The following is a 17,271-nucleotide window of genomic DNA, read 5'->3' as shown; positions in this document are numbered from 1 at the left end:
CTGGATAATAGGTCAATATACGGTGGCGTATTTGGCTACAATGGCATCACACATTAACTGTCCATAGTTGTTATGTTCAAGTACAATGAAGGAGCAGGGGATGCACAGGTACATCAGGGTGACCCAACTGACCCTAACGTGCTAATAGGATGAGTGTGGCACAGTTATGGAAAGAGTACCTGATCACCAGCTGGTCGTACTCAGTGGAGACACCGTCGTCACATTAACCTTAAAATGGATAACTGTGTATAAAGTACACCTAATGTATGTATAACAACAAGGCATGGTTTTAGTGTTATTCGATTGGTTCTAGGTGTAAGATTGAGTGTCGTATGACAACAATACAAAAACTTGAAACACTAAACAATGATATTCCAGTTCTAGTATGTCATCAGATGATATCCCAGTGAGTTATTATTAGAATATATCAGGATATTTTACAATATAACGTATGTCCTGATCCTAGTCGCGAATATATTACATAAATGTATTAATAGTGATTAATTCCAAATGACCACATTCTGTCTGCCATATTATATTATATTGATTTATGGTATGTTGATAATTTATACTATTAAGTGTCTTTATCAAATTTATTATAAAATATTAATCATTATTGATTTAACAAAACTGACCGAACAAAATTTTCGAAAATGTGTATTGGTTTGTACGTTATTAGGTATATGTATGGAATCTGGAGGTTGACCCTATACGAATTCATATATGTAATTGAGTTAAATCGTGATATAACTACTGATATTTAAGTCAAATGTCAAAATATGTAATTTAAAATTAATGAATATAAAATAAATGTAAAAAAGATAATATTGTGTAAATAACAAATACCATGTAATGTATATGAACAGTATGCCATAAATAATCTAGTGTGTTCATTTTACAACTATATGTACCTTTTTCCATGTACTTATAAAGGTTTTCTATCTAAAATACCAAGCTAAATTTGATTTGGAATTTGTTAAAATACAAAAACTTGGCAATAAGTGTAAAAAACTCGGTTACTGTAGTCATCCCACAAAGACGGAACAATAGCTACAATGGATTCTACTATGCTCCTGCTGAGCAACTGCTAACACACACATTATGGTATAAGACTAACGTAGAAACTATACTACATGTAATTTACAGTTGTTATTAGTTTGTTGGCTATTTTAATAAAAACTTGCTATTTATGGCACTCAGCTGATGACTCGTTACAACAATGGGGTGTTAATATCTTATACAAATATTAACGGTACGACTGATAGTATACCAATATTACCATAATATCATATAGATAACAGACCCTCAACTGGCATTACCATAACATTGATATATATTCATCTTAATTTACCCAGAGTCTCTTACCTTGCTTATTTTATTCACGGATTCAGATATTGGCTATTATTTGTTTATATTGCTTGATGCCATTGGTTGTTTACATATTATTTCAGTTGGTTATGATTGGTTATAACGTTGCTATTATATAATAATCATGACTGATTATATTCTTGGCACATATGACTTTATTATCTTAATCAATGAATGCAGATTAATAATCTTTAACTGCCATACCTTGACCTGCTGAACCCTCACCTTAGGAAGCTTCATCTGCCGTGTTTTCTGCCGAATCTTCAGCAGACAAGCCTGTTGGTCCTCTTAAGGCACTACCTGAATTGGCTTCAGTAGGTTCACTACCTCCAGGTGGAACGATAGTGATATTCTCTTCATTCTGTGATTCAATTGTTGGTGGTGTACCTGGTGAAGAAGTTTCAAGGTTGGTCTTTTATGACGACAAGCCGGAGGTGAGTGTTGCTGGTGCTGGTGCTGTCAGGTCTGAAGTTATGACAGTTCCCATTCCCCTTGCTCTCACATTATTATTATGATTTCATGCATCAGGATTGGTTTTCCATTTTATATAAAATTCCACTATCGTTATCACGTTCAGCAAGTACACCCATACCAACATTGAGTAATCTATTGCCCATTTTTGAAAATAACATAATGGAAGTGCCCTTGAATTAATTATATACAATCAGAAATAAACAAAAATAGAAAATTTTTCATTATAAGATTTGATATTTAAATACTGTTTGTTGAATATTCGAATCGGAAATTTGTCATTTACATACACAGCTTTGAAACTCGATAATTACCTTGTTTTAATTACTTTAAATACAGGAAGTTCATCCATATAATGTAACATAAACGATAATGACTCACTTTAATAAAACGTAGATGGCCGACGAGGACCCGAGTCCCGTGTTTTGGGAGAGCCATGTGTATAACAAATCCGATATTAAAAAAATAAAAGACAATGGATTTAGCTATTACGATGATGCAACAATTTTCAGGTATCTGTTTTATAGTTGGTTCAACAAATGGGCTGTTTCGCTCTCAAGAAAATATATGGAACCATATAAGGTACACCCCGTACAAGTTTCAGATCAAATTTTAAAATGGGAACCAATATTTTCTAAACATATCAGTGATGGTTTGGTCAGATTGGACCGTTATGAGGCCACTAAGTCCAACAAGAAGCCTGTTAAGCCATACAGATCCATTCTGCTTCGAGCCATACTGTTAACTTGCTGGAAAAGAGTTACTGTTTTGTTTTCAGTGCTAGTGTTTGGCATCGTTCTGAGTCTTAGCATATCCATTTTAGTCCAAAAATTGCTTCAGATCGTAAACGAACCATCGACACATATAGCCAAAACGATACTGTTGTTGTTTGCTATTGTGGGATCTCAAGTATTGGATGGGCTTCTACTTGAAAATCTTAACTATTATATTAACAGGATGGTTTACATACTTTATTACTTGTACGGTATCGTGCCCTTCAGCTACTCTATTTGTCACAGGCGTTATTATTACAACAACATCGAAGGATCCAATCTCTTGAACACTTGCAATGAGGTACTGCACAGCTGTTCGCCCGATTCAAAGTGCTCCAAGAATCCATTATACTGCCCAGCTTTGCGTCATCAAGACAAGGAAATGAGTCCCAAGGTATTCACATATGTGTTTTATGACTCTTTTCAAATGGCACTGGCGTTCGAGTCGACCAGATTTATTGTTGAGTTCTTAACGAATTTTATGTATGGAGTTTATCTTATGTCGAAACACGTAAAGGCCAACTTGTGGGTACTATATGTTACAGGAGCTTTGTTCCTGGTATTTATGGTTACCATAGAGATTTTTAATGCCGTTGTATTTAAGTTTATATTATTCATGAGAGATTATAAACTAACGAAGTACAATAACATCCTTGGAAGACTAAGTAATATTCAGAAAATGTTCAGTGACGACATTGGATATAATATTATTACACGGACCAGGAACGACGAGCTGTCTCTAATTTTTATTAAGATTGCCATCACGTTCATTAACATGTGTCTGTACAGCACCTCAATTAACGTATCTTTTTATATCATTAAGAGGTACTTCGTTAAGTCGGTGAATGATGCCAATGTTATTACTGATATAGATACCGCCGGATTCATAACAACGTTTTATATATACATGAGAATAGTATCTTCAATGTTTTTAATTCCTAGGTCCATAAACATCGTCGGAATGGCATATGCATCCTATAGAAGGTTGAATAAGTTCCTCTCTAACTGTTCGCCAAACTTTTATATCAGTGTCAATAGGTTTACTGGTTCCACTCGGACGTCCACCCACATTACTAGCACCACCAACCAAATCCCTAATGATGTTGTTGTATACTATAAGCACGCCACATTTACATGGGTCTGCTCTAGACGTGATCTACTAAACAAGAACTACGAACCTTATTTGAAAAATATAAACTTTGAGTTGAAACGTGGCGAGATGGCCATTGTCACTGGTTCCAAAGGCTCTGGTAAATCTAACTTTGTAAAATCAATGCTTGGTGAGATGACCCTAGTTGGGGGCTCTATGGCTGTTGTACCACTACACACCTCAATGCCCATATTTTATGCATCGCAGGATATTTTTCTGCAACAGGGTACCATTAGATCCAACATTGTGTTTGGTCATCGTTTCGATGAAAACCTGTATAAAACTGTGTTGAGTGCAGTTGAACTTGAGTATGACATATCAACCTGGGAGAAGGGTGACCTCCGACTATTGTCAGACAATGCACCTTCATTGAGCGGAGGTCAACGTGTAAGGATGGAGTTGGCTAGAGCAGTGTATGCTTATTTGGTGTTCCATCAAGTCAACAAGGAGTACAACAACAGCCAGTGTTCATTCTTGATGTGTTTGGACGCCTCGTTTCACGGTTTAGATCCATATGTGTCCAAAACTATATTCAATAACCTGTTTAACGTAAAAACTGGTATATTGGTAAAGGATGACCTGTCAGTAGTTTTGACAATCTCTAAACAGGGTCTCGACAAGTGCACTAAATCATGTAATATAATTCAATTTCCCAATCCACCCATTTATAACATTAAAGACAAGGGATGTGATTTCTTGAATACCCTGCACGACTTTATTAAGACCAAGAAACACGAAGGCGACTTCAAGTATTTAACATCGGCTAGAAGCGGCCCTTACGATTTGAATAGCTTAACAAATGATATGGTAGGTCTTTGTTTATCTGACAATTCCATGTCGAGTCGTGCCCAGTTAAACAAACAACTATACAGGGATTCATTTGTAAAATACGAAAAAAATCTATTTAGAAAACTTCGGTTCAAGCCGTATGTTATGTTCATGAAGCCCGCTGCAGTTATATTCGCGGTATACATAATACTGACAGTGGCATTAAACATATTAGATTACGTAAAATTTGTTCTGTCTACCAACTTATCAGACTACATAACCAAGAATATTAACGACTACAATAAGGGAGATTTAGTAGATCTTGCTGAAATTAAATTGCGTAGTAATTCAGCACTGAAACTTACAGTCATATTCGTATCAATAATTATCACGTTGTCCATTTTAGCCACGGTCGCACTAACAGCAGGATCTATAGTATCATGTCGGAAGCTTCATGAATACTCCCTCAATGCAATTTTCAACTATAGGTCAGCGGTAGTCAAAATTAAGAAACATATTAATCAAGTTATAACTTTCCTGTCTTGTGATATTATGATTACAGATGATATCGCTGGATTATTTACTGCTTTATTATTATTTTCCTTCATTCAGACCGTAACAAACGTTATTACCTTGTTCTATGTAATTCCCATATCAGTTCCTTTCATTCTTCTCACTCTGGTTCTGATATACATGTATATTATGAGGAGGTATATAGGTGCTACGGTGAACTTACATTTTGGGTTATTGGAGGCCCAATCTCAAATGAACTGTGTAATAGAACGTGCCATATCAGGAGGTTCTGTTTACAGAAGCTTCAATAGAAATTCAGACTTGCTCAGAGATTTCCTGGAACAAAGTGATTATAAAGTCAGAACTAAATATCTCTTCGGTGCAGCCGTTTCCTGGTCCACAATATTGTTCACTTGGATATTCTCGCTAAACACATTCATTATACTGGTTATACCAATCATGCTAGACAAATACACGAAATACAAGATGACCGTAGGTTATTTTGGTTTGGCACTATCCCTTTCTATGAATGTGATCAAATCTTTCAGCAACTTTTCGGTTATGTATGGATGTACTCAAACAACTATCAGTTCAATCGATAGGTTCCAGTGCTTCATTCCTATGGACCACAAGCTTAAGTTCGATAAATGTCCTAACACCCATGAAGAATACCTAGTTAATCCTTCGAATAAGGATCTTACCGGTGTTGACAAAAAACAATTGATAAGTAGAAGGGCTATTGAGTTCAAAACCGATAACAAGAAGTTTTACGGATTGAGGAAGCTATTCTATAATCCTAAAATACATATACTCGATGTTGGCCTTTACCTAAATTCTGATCATTCAGGAGTTGAATTGAGGGATGTTTATGTGTACACAACGCCAGAGCTCAACGCTGAAGGTATGATTTTGAAAAATATTACGGTGGCAGCCCATAAAGCAGAGATTATTGGTATAGTAGGAAGATCGGGTGCTGGCAAGACAACCCTGTTGTCAGTACTACAGAACATAATTGACAACAGAACAGGTCAGGTGTTGTTGGATGGTAAAGAATTGAATGATATCCCCAAGGTTGTCCTCAGACAGGTTATCGGTGTGTTGCCACAACTACCCTTTGTATTTAAGGGATGGACTATTAGGGGGTTTTTAGATCCCAGAAAGCTGTTCAGTGACGCCGATATCAGTATCGCCTTGGATAAGTGTGGTCTTTTGAACTTCGTTAACGAGCTTCCTGGAGCTAATAAGTTGGATAGTATTTTGGTACCTGAGGAGCCTCTTTTGTATCATCAGAAAACAAAAGGTGCTCAATCCATCACAAAGAAATATACTAAACCTGGAGATGAAAGTGATATGTTACTGTCCAATACTCAACTCAGAACTCTTTCATTGGCTAGACTTGTGCTGTATAGACACTTCTATAGGCTTATAGTAGTTGATGAGCCCCCAGAGGAAGATCCAGAGGCCGCCGCTGCTAAAAAGGACGACCTTGCAGTTCCAATTTATGAGCTCTTACAGAAACACTTCAGCCACTGTACCACGTTTGTCACAGCACATGATGTTAACGTCTTAAAAACATGTACCTCGGTATGGGTTATACACGAGGGTTCACTAGTAAAAACTTGTAAAGCCAGCGACGTATCAGCAAACGAATCAATAGCATCAATTATTGAAGAAAATGTTAAGAAAAGTTAATTGTAACATGTTGTTTTGGCTCGAAAGTAGCAAAGTAAATGTGTGTTTTTATATATAGCACAGTATTTTAAAAAATTAATTTAATATTTTAATTTTAAAAATTTGTGACATTTATATACTGGTTATTATAAACATTACATAAATATATATATATATATATATAATAATAGTAATTTAATTACAATACGGAATCCACACATCTAGCCCTACAGATGATAGACAACGAGAAAATAAATTTACTTATTAAAACCATTTAAATTTTAATATATTCAAGTGTATATTATTGAATTGAGATTGTGACAATCCCCAGTATGATAAGTGACCTAACAATAGCTTCATAATTATATACAACACCTAGCACAAAAATACTTTGGAATACTTTACAAATATCTGTTGATATATAATTTAAAATTTTTTTTGGCATCTTTCCACGTTCTCACAAAGGTTTGTTCGAATATGTACCATCCAAGATTTCTTTTGGACATCCTGTGGGTGGGTTTGAATTTGGGAAAACAGTAACCCAGACTGATTCTTGTTTAACGTAACCCGCTGATAACATAAATATAGTGAATTGCATAAATAACACTAAAAGGGCCTGAATCGTAATGACGACGATCATCACCAGAGGGGAGAAGGCGTGGGACAGCCTTCTGAAGAAGGACATGGTGGGCCCCTTGATATCAGGCTTCTTTCTCTTGAAGTACCCGGTGGAGATTACTTCGAACTAATGATAGTCACGATTATACTAATGCCAAAGTAACATACACACCCAAATATAAAATTTGTAATGATAAAAATTATCAAGACCACAAAAATTTACCTAGGTTATGTTGCGAAATTTATTAAAAAATATATCCTGAAAGATCAGTATGGAATAATGGAAAAAAATTATAAGTACAACCTACCATATCAGTCATATATACCTATAAAGCCCACATAGACATAGGGTACAATATAAATCAAAATTTAAAGAATGTGTATGATAATTGTAATTAGAATAGTCATCCCATTCCCCAGACTATTAGATTATATTATTTACTATATAATATCCGTTTAAATAATTTTGAGTTTGTTTTTTGCTATTTTAGTTGATATTTTTTGAATGTTAAATTAACTATTTCTCTTTGAACAATTTCTATATTTACCAGTGGACCATATACATTTATTGATTCATTACTTTTTCCAATATTGATAAATAAATCCCATAAATGTTATGAAATTATACAATAATTATTACATATATTGAATAAAACTATATTTATAGTTAAGTTGGTTAACGTGAATGACCAACTAAGTGAATTACTATGGAGTTACATTATAGGTACTTTTTTACATCCAAATTTAGGTCACTTCTCGCATCTCTTATTGCCTTTCTAAACGTCTGTTTCAACACATACCAAAATGTATTCCATTTAGACATTCTGTGGTTGGGTCTAAATTTGGGGAACACATACCCAAGACTAGTTCTCACTACATTATATCCAACAGAAAGTTTATCGTTGAAGTATCGAACGACCATACAAAATAACTCATGTAGCAAAAGAACGCCAAGATCGGGAATGTGTCCTTTTGGCACGAACAGTATTTTTGCAACTCCTGAAAAACTAAGTGGATCCATGAAGCTATTTCCTAGTGCCCCTGAAAATGTCATAGCCAAGACTCTAGGTCTATTGTTTATTATTATTCTGGCAGATGGTATTCTGGTGTGCACAGCTAAAATGGAATATACCGATATAATTATCATAGGAATAGTAAAAAGCCATCCTGCGTTAAAAGAACTATTCCAATCATTATATAGGCCTGCGGTTTCCAAGGCGAACAATGTTAAAGGTCCAGTTAGATTGGCTATTGGTGACATCATGTTGATTAAGTGACATTTTTTAGTTGGTAATAACGCATAAGGAATAACACCTGGGTGAACCGTATCAAAAAGCGTAGATCCGGCCGAATACATGAAAAACGGAGATGCGACCTTAGAAAAGGTTGTTCCGAAACTCCACCTTTCGGATTCTTTTTTCGATACCTCACCTCCGCCATTACTTCCTCCGTGTCCTCCTCCACTTGTATCCTGTGTACTCGTATTACCATCTCCGTTTTCTTTAGGCTCAGGGTTATCTGGAGTGTTACGAATTTCACAAGGAGATTTATCATGATAGTAAAATAAACATCCAACCGCTATGGCATTTAAAGTTGAACATAATAGAAATTGAAATCTTACTTTTGGGAGAGGATTATCTCGATATACAAAATCAAGAAGTAACTGAGCCAGAAATGTTACTAAACGTGACAAATGAGCGGACATAATAACAACAGTGCTATGTTGAGGAACAGTAGCAATATTATACGTTGCAGCGGCTCCTAACCCAAAAGATTCAAAAGTTAATGCTAAATATACGTGGTATGGTATATTTGAAGAAAAACATGAAACCAATAGTAAAATAACACGCCCAATCAACATAACAACAAATGATGTTTTTTTGATTGTCACCCTTGTATGGTGATGATCCATATCAGGTTTTATATTTTCATAAATTGCGTATATAATATATACTATTATGGTACCTAAAGAAAATGTTAGAAATCTTAAACCATATATTTTTTCAATATAAATAGTCGTAGTCTGTACTGGGATTTTGAACGCAAGAAGTACTTGAGCTGAAATAATATCAAGTTGAAAAAACATGATGTATAGCGCCACTGAAGTCATTGCAACAATTGCCTTACATGCGAGGCCTTCGGCTATACCTTCAGAGTCTTTTTTTTCTTCGCTCATTTCCGCTTACTATTAGTTTAAGATAATTGTACAAAATATAGAAGATACCAAGGTTTAGTGTCAAAACAAAATGAGTATATTGAAATCCAGGCAAATCTAAATGTACCTTATAGTGATACAACTGTGTTATAATGAATTATAACACTCTATATTCAGAAATAACTGGAGATAGGCAAATTAGAAGTAGAAATTTTAAACTCGGATGTATCCAGAGCCTACACCTGTTGCGATATGATTAGCCATGGTTAATATCGGACAATTCACAAATGATAGTATCAACTGTTAATTCGCATTTGATAAAATGGCAATATAATTATGAGGAGGAATGACTTTAAGTCAAGTCGACAGTTATATATGATCAATCACACTGTCATTCAAAAAGACTATGGTACAAATAATTAAAACAATTCAAACCGTTATGCACAATCTACGGTATAGTAACTACAATTAAACTATGGTGGTGACGACGTTCACTCCAGTTTAGACACCTCAGTATGAGTGACTAACAATTATCTAAATTTACTTAAACCGATAGATTAGATAACACAAACCCAATCAACCAACCCTAAAACAGAATATTTTGTTAGATAAATAGATTCGAACGAATCCAACTATATAACTTTGATCCCATTGTCGATCCGGTATATCAATCAAAGTATCACTTTAATCCTCCGAAAAATTATACCAACCGACAATGAGTCTATGTGTTAAATAAAGAGCTTTTCACTCTGAAAATACACTATAATTCCGCTCTGAAGTGGATCAACCTCACCATAAACTTCACTTCTAATTAACTGAATAGTTCCCACTCAAGTATACACATCTTACTATAATACTTATCTAACCAAAAAATATTATCACTGTTACATTACATAGTCATATGAATCAAAAAATATAACAAAACAACAGTTATACCTAGATTTAATTTCCCCATTAACAAATGATTTCAGTAAGATTGCTGCACACAGTTATTGTTCTATGATCATTTTATATAACATAAATGTTTGTCATAATACTTTAGTATTTTATACAAGGAAATTATGGAATCATACCAACTGTCATTGTATGCTTCATTACTTTCTTAATACCTCCCGCACTTCTTATATCATTTTTTTACACAATATCCTTTATCCATTTACATTTTGAAGGATAATTAATAAATACTAACCATTTCACATATAATACTATTTATACAACCAAATGTGTGAAAATCTTTAAAACGTGCCCCAACTCTCATTCACCCCTCTTAACCAAGCATCTCTTATTGGCCTAAACTCATGCCCATATAAAACGTTGTCTAAATATGCACCGACCTTTTTTTAACATTTTTCGCTAATACACATCATTTCAATACTATATCATAAATCATAATAACCTTATAAAAACATTCTGGTAATGTTATACCCATCACCTAATTGTTGATATCACCTCAATTATTATACTTTTTCAATGAATCTTACACATTCTTATTTTTTACACTCCTTTTGTGAAGATACCACTATAACTATACTATCATAAACGAAGATACACCTCTAGTACGTGTTATAAACGTATATTGTCGGTACACACAACAATGAGTCGATGGATTCTAAAGTGCTTGTACTGAGCAACTGCAAACACACCGATTCTGCTATAACACTAACACATACAAACATATACTACATTGAAATTACACTGTTACTACATTGTTTAGTAATTGTGCAATAACTTATAATCTAAGGCACTCCTTTGATGCCTCGTACAACAATGGGATGCTGTTATCTCATACGGATGTTAATGTTACCTTTATTAGGGTTAGGTTGTTGATGTTACCCTTGATAGGCTGCTATGGGCACTAAGGCTACCCTTAATATACAACTAAGGGTATGATGGCAGTTATGGCTATCGAGGCTACTATGGTTATCACTTGATCTACCCCTAATAATAGTGCCATTATTCCATATGGATAACGTTCCCTAGACTGATTTAGGTGTTTAGTGGCCATATCCGATCAGTGGCTATTATCGTTCGTTGGCTGTTGTCATTACACATGCGCTACTATAACCGGCTGTTATACCATGTTTGTGTTTGTCCTTTTATTATTCCGAGGACGGGCTATCCTGGTTATCCCCCTGTTACAGGCTAGTGACTGTTTATAGTTATTTGTGATAATTGTCTGTTCCGTGCCAGTTGTTAGCTATTCTGTGGCTGTTTCATGGCTATTGCTGACAGTTTCATGGCTATTGCTGACTGTTTCATGGCTATTGCTGACTGGTTACAGGTGTCCTAGCATTACCACTGGCTATTCTTGTTTGGTAGCTTTTTGCCTATTCTTAGTACACCCTATTATTGGTTATTACATGGCTGTTACTGCTCATTGACCTAATGTGCTCTTGGTGATGCTGATGCTGATCCTCTTAAGGTCGTTGTACTAGCTGAGCCAGCTGACCCTGATCCAGATGTATCTTCCTCTACTTCCTTGAGATTGGCAACGTCCTCTGTTCCAGTAGATTTACCTTCGTCAGATCCTGTTGTTGAGCCGGCACTAAGGTTCGTCACTGATCCTCCTAATTTAGCGCTAGCACTGGCAAGGTTCGTAGTTGATCCGCCTGCGGTTCCTCGAGCTGATGCTGCTGTTCTACCGGATGATCCAGTTTTTGCAGCTCTCGTTATGGTAGTATCATAAACCCATGTTTTATCCGGTTTCTTCTTATAAGTCACTGACTTGGTATCATCGCGTACTACAATTGCATTGTACATTTCTCTATATGATACTGAAACAGGTGCGTCAACACTTTGATCTCCCTTCTTCCATACCTCATTACCATCAAATGTTACCTTTACACATGGACTAGATGCCTTAAACTCGTATTTGTCATCACCAGCTACGTTTTTCTTTGTATAGTCAGTGTTTTCCACTAACTCTACTTCTTTGCCATCTGCTCCCTCCTTGTAAAATTTAACACCTGTTGATGTTGCAGGTGTTGCTGGTGCTGCCTGTGCCAATGGCTTAGCTGGAGGAGCTGCGACATGTGTGGCTGTATGGGCTGGTGTAGAGACAGGAGCTGCCTCTTCCGGCTTGGTCTCCGGAACTGCAGCAGCCTCTGCCTTGTCTTCAGCTTCAGGGGCCTTAGCTTTAGCAGATTCTGACTCTGGTTTAGCTCCATGGGATCCAGCACCTGGTACAGTATGTGCTGCACCCGAACCTTCAGCTTCAGGGACGGCCTCTTCTACCTTTGGTTGTCCCGCACCTGAAAATGCATCAGTGGATGGAAGAGCTGTAGAGTCTGTAGATGCTGTATGGGTTTGAGGAGATGATTCTGATGATTCACATTCCTTCTTATCCACCACATCTTCATCCGGTTTTGCCGTTCTAACGATTACTAAGCTTCCTCCCATGTCAGGATATAAATCACCAAAATAGGATTTTGTAACTTGATCTCGAATATTTGGGTCGTAGTGTTTTAGTCGCTCCACCTCAACATTATACGGTGAAAATGTGTCTCTAGGATCAACTTTACGATCGGTTTCGCTGTATAGTCCATAGGTACCACCAGTATGTTTTTCATGTAAATACCCAATACTTGCACTCGTATCATAAAACGCTCTTACGAGATTACGATCATCCTCCAACAAGTTTAAGAATTCATTATTAAGTTTATCGCGCTCCTCATCAAGTTTTCTTTTATCTATGTCGAGCCTCACAACATCTCTATTGATTGTACTATGCTCACTTGCTATAATTTTGGCTTCCGCCTCTAGTTTTTTCAAGTCCTTTTGGAGCTCTTTGATGAGTTCTTTCATATCAGTTACTTCTTGTTTTTTGGCATATAATTCTTCACTTTTCTCCTCTAACTCTTCCTTTTTAACCAACAATTCTGTATTTTTACTTGCAATTTGCTCCTCTTTCAAGACAATTTGGGCCTCCTTGCCGTCAATTTTGACTTTCATTCCTTCTTTGTCTTCTTTGTACTTCTTTTCTCTGTTTTTATTTGCTTCGTCTAACATTGGCCAGTTCATGTCATGCCATGGGTTAGGAAAATCACCTCTATACATCATAGTTTTACTTAGGAGTTCATCCTTTTCGCGAACTGGATCGTGTTCTACATGCCATCCGTTAGGGAATCCACTGTAGTATGTCATATCATTTTCGTGGGCTATTTTGTCTGCCTGTTTCATCTCGACCTGAACCTTGGCGGCTGTGAGATCAATTTTAGCCTTGAGTTCTTCAGCACTAGCAGTAAGTGTTACTTTACTTAATTCTTCTGCTTCTTTGTTCAATTTCTCTGCAGCTTTCATAAGTTCTTCAGCAGCTTTTCTTGCATCGGCAGCTAGACGATTAGCATCATCCTTATAGGCCTTTCGAATTGGATCTTCAGTAGTTTCCTCGTAACTATGAGCTCCACCTGAATGGGATTCAGGATATAATCCGTTGAGTAGCACTGTCTGGGCTGCATGTCCAGACGAGCCATCTTCACCAGATGATGTTCCCTCAGCTGGTACTGATGCAAGACTGGCATCGGCAGATTCACCAGATGATGATGTTCCCTCAGCTGGTACTGATGCAAGACTGGCATCGGCAGATTCACCTGATGAGCCAGATGGTAGACTGGAACCTGCGTCAGCTCCAGCAGATGATGAGCTACCGTCGGCTTCGTTGGCTGGTGTTGCTAGACTGGCATTGGCATCACAGGATGTCGAACCGTCAGTTCCCAAAGTTGAAACTTCGGCTACATCACTACCTGCCGTTGAACCTGCATCACTACCGGCTGTTGAGCCTGCATCACTACCTGATTTTGAACCTCCATCAGCTTTGACTGGGACCATGAGATTCCAGTGGCCGTTTGTCAAGAGGTATACCAACACGTACGTACTAATGGTATTAATCTTCATGGAATAGAATGTCACTGAGATCAGGGTAGCAAGGATCAACCATGGGTGGTGCTGGGGTCAGTCCACTACGACTACGCCAATTAACAGGTACATACACTGGCAGTGTATTGCATTTACCGACTACGAAAAAGGGTCCTGCAGAGTCTCATGCGATTCATGTTCTTGTCGAAACACCAGGTATAGCGACAGGCGCCTACAACAGCCAGTAGATGACACATGTTGTCTATGGCATGGGTCAAGGCATTCCTGCATACCGTGTCGGCTGTGTTATGTTAACTGTTGCTGTGCGTTTGTTAATGTTATGAGCGATTGTTGAAGAGTGTTTTTTGTCGGTTTTACCCAGAATAAAGTGTGATAGCCTGGTTTATAGGTGCTATGAGATGGTCAACCTGTTGATGATGGTTGGCCAGGTTCATGGTTGTGATGTGTTATGAGCCCGGATGTTGGCCGATCGGTGATGGCAGTGATTGTGACTTACTGTATGAGTATCTACAGCCGTTGATATGTGTAACTTGGTAAAGCCAGTCCTGTGATTAGGTGATTGTATAATTCTACCTAGTAAAACATATTAGTACTTCCCATAACGAAATGTGACTTATAGACTACTATATGTCCGATATTTCTAGGTTGTTGTTATGCCATTAGGCCACTTGTGTGCTACTACTTTGTTGATGTTAAGCCAATGTCACACTTATGTACCCTGGTATGAGTCATATTTTACCCGTAAGTGTTGGTATCCAGCATCTTCTAGTAAGTCAAGTAATACCGTGAGGTATTTATGTTAATACTTTACAGCCATATGCACTACGGACTAACATAGACCCTGTTATACATATGCCAACATCACCTTCATATAACACATTGAATACTCACATAACCTAGGTATGCTACACACAGGGTACAGATAATGTCATTGCCAAGTACATATGTTAATATCCCGTTTAAAATACGTAGTGCCTCCGTATGTTGCCATAATGGCAAATGGCCTAGATATGCTACACAAAAGGCATATGCTAACGAAACACATGACACAGGTCCAATGTACACTCTGGATAAACAACCATGGTTCAATGTACAATGGCAATAAATGGTTTAAATACAATGAGATCATATTTGACACTCACTGTATGTGTATTGTAGTATTAGGTGGCAACATAAATGATACCAACTAAATACTTATCAGTTAAATGATGGCTTTATGTCAAACTTTTCAAAATTAGCATAGACATTGAATAATTAAAAGTAAAGCCAACCACAGTATATTTTTATAATTTTAGGTTTTTATTGAGGTAATAAGTCGGAAATTGAGGGTTTCAGGTAAATGGTTTTATGAACCTTGAAACAGACTTTAAAATAATTGAGTGGTTTTAGTTTGTCGTACAATCGTTGCGTATCCAGGAATCTTAATGGCAAACATCAATTTATATACAATAAACACCAAACACTAACAATTACTATACACACACTTACAAGCTCAAATATTAATATAAAACCCCTAATTACTGAGATGTGTATTATCGAATTTTTAATCCAGATATATATATATCAGATATTTAGGTAACAGGCAATTCTATTAACCATTTATTTGTGTTTTTAGGTATGTAGTTCCCCACGTTACTTCATACTTTTAAACTTGAGGTTCGAGTGCGTTATCACGAAGCGAATCTATAAACCCTTTTTTTACATTTGGAATATTAATCGCAAACGCCTCTAAAAGATCGTATTTTGGTTATTAATTTAATAACTGCACATGTAACAATACTTTTATTTTTACATTTAACAAAGTGATTTAAATCTCCTCTTTTTACCCTATGAATCTGAATAAATTGTGATACTGGATTCTTTAACCTTCATTATCTTTATTTACATAATTATGTGTTTAATAAGTATACTATACATGACTAAACTTATTTATTTGTGACGTTATTTAAACTAACTCTACCAAAATTCTGTGGGAGACTTTTACATCTTCTTGGAGAACGACTATGGAATTAAATGAAACTGCGATATAAGGAAATAAAGTTGTTTTATCTTTAACGTTTCTTAATCCTGTCATTGTGCTGTATTTGTTATTTCAAATAAAATGATTTTTACAGTTTTTGTGGTATGGTTGTCTTAAATTTAGATGGAATGAAAATGTGTATATTGTCCAGTATCACGTTTTTAATATGTTGGGTTTAATTGTTTACATACAACCTAATGTATAACATATAATCGAGTCTGGGCTCTAAAAATGATATCTTTGGGCTAATACTATATGAAGATATAAGATTACTCGGGGATTCATGGATGTGGCTACTGCCGCTATCTTGGTTGTTAAAAATGTGTAGCTGGTTTTTATATACTATTTTCACACTAGTAGATATCAAGTGATTATGGTCTAGATAGATGTAAAGTTTATTTTGAAGTTGGAAGGTTTTGGTTTATTAAGATTTTCTTTTAAATGGTTATTTTAAGGTATTCTTTGTATTTGTTTTTATCACACATCCACACACACAAACTTTTTTTATCTCTTTTTAAATCACACTTCATTATTAAAGATCTACTATTATGTTTGAATCTGTATTTATAAGCACGATGTGTTAGGATAAATCGACATTTTATCTTTGCAGTAATAGTTAACTATGTACAATTCGGTTTTAGTCTTGTCGTTCCCTGCAACGGATCCTTTAGTAATTATGTTAAACTGGCGAAATGTGTAATGATATGTTGTTGTGGTATATGTTGTTTTGATATACTCTTAAAAGTTTTTTGTGGTCTTAAGCCTATCTCGGGATTATGTGTATGAAATCGACATTAATAAAATAATGCCAATAAAAAACGTGATTAAAGATTTACGATAATAATTTGAATTAATATTGTCATTGTATAGTAGCCCAGTGATCGATCCT

At 36.0% G+C, this 17,271-nt stretch overlaps 8 protein-coding genes across 8 annotated transcripts; 3 read left to right on the top strand and 5 right to left on the bottom strand.

The window, feature by feature from the left end:
* Positions 1-12: 12 nt before the first annotated feature.
* Positions 13-1,029, bottom strand: TOT_040000018 (hypothetical protein; the record flags this gene model as incomplete). The annotated part of the gene is made up of 2 exons (XM_009693643.1): positions 13-133; positions 986-1,029. 2 exons carry the CDS (start codon positions 1,027-1,029, stop codon positions 13-15), a joined length of 165 nt encoding a protein of 54 aa, XP_009691938.1.
* A 1,206-nt stretch (positions 1,030-2,235) lies between these two features.
* On the top strand, positions 2,236-6,735 carry TOT_040000017 (uncharacterized protein; the record flags this gene model as incomplete). The annotated part of the gene is made up of 2 exons (XM_009693642.1): positions 2,236-2,720; positions 2,796-6,735. The coding sequence occupies 2 exons, from the start codon at positions 2,236-2,238 to the stop codon at positions 6,733-6,735; spliced, it is 4,425 nt and encodes a 1,474-aa protein (XP_009691937.1).
* Positions 6,736-8,050: 1,315 nt separating this feature from the next.
* On the bottom strand, positions 8,051-9,508 carry TOT_040000016 (hypothetical protein; the record flags this gene model as incomplete). The annotated part of the gene is made up of 1 exon (XM_009693641.1): positions 8,051-9,508. One exon carries the CDS (start codon positions 9,506-9,508, stop codon positions 8,051-8,053), a length of 1,458 nt encoding a protein of 485 aa, XP_009691936.1.
* A 2,361-nt stretch (positions 9,509-11,869) lies between these two features.
* TOT_040000015 (conserved hypothetical protein) lies at positions 11,870-14,380 on the bottom strand (the record flags this gene model as incomplete). Its single annotated transcript, XM_009693640.1, has 1 exon — positions 11,870-14,380. The coding sequence occupies one exon, from the start codon at positions 14,378-14,380 to the stop codon at positions 11,870-11,872; it is 2,511 nt and encodes an 836-aa protein (XP_009691935.1).
* A 41-nt stretch (positions 14,381-14,421) lies between these two features.
* Positions 14,422-14,589, top strand: TOT_040000014 (hypothetical protein; the record flags this gene model as incomplete). Its single annotated transcript, XM_009693639.1, has 1 exon — positions 14,422-14,589. One exon carries the CDS (start codon positions 14,422-14,424, stop codon positions 14,587-14,589), a length of 168 nt encoding a protein of 55 aa, XP_009691934.1.
* Positions 14,590-14,792: 203 nt separating this feature from the next.
* On the bottom strand, positions 14,793-15,353 carry TOT_040000013 (hypothetical protein; the record flags this gene model as incomplete). The annotated part of the gene is made up of 2 exons (XM_009693638.1): positions 14,793-14,907; positions 15,331-15,353. The coding sequence occupies 2 exons, from the start codon at positions 15,351-15,353 to the stop codon at positions 14,793-14,795; spliced, it is 138 nt and encodes a 45-aa protein (XP_009691933.1).
* A 1-nt stretch (position 15,354) lies between these two features.
* TOT_040000012 (hypothetical protein) lies at positions 15,355-15,828 on the top strand (the record flags this gene model as incomplete). The annotated part of the gene is made up of 2 exons (XM_009693637.1): positions 15,355-15,505; positions 15,752-15,828. The coding sequence occupies 2 exons, from the start codon at positions 15,355-15,357 to the stop codon at positions 15,826-15,828; spliced, it is 228 nt and encodes a 75-aa protein (XP_009691932.1).
* A 246-nt stretch (positions 15,829-16,074) lies between these two features.
* On the bottom strand, positions 16,075-16,436 carry TOT_040000011 (hypothetical protein; the record flags this gene model as incomplete). Its single annotated transcript, XM_009693636.1, has 2 exons — positions 16,075-16,228; positions 16,318-16,436. 2 exons carry the CDS (start codon positions 16,434-16,436, stop codon positions 16,075-16,077), a joined length of 273 nt encoding a protein of 90 aa, XP_009691931.1.
* Positions 16,437-17,271: the final 835 nt, after the last annotated feature.

The sequence above is a fragment of the Theileria orientalis genome, chromosome 4 (assembly GCF_000740895.1).
Source record: "Theileria orientalis strain Shintoku DNA, chromosome 4, complete genome".
Taxonomy (NCBI): Eukaryota; Apicomplexa; class Aconoidasida; order Piroplasmida; family Theileriidae; genus Theileria; species Theileria orientalis.
This window is presented reverse-complemented; position numbering and strand designations above follow the sequence as displayed.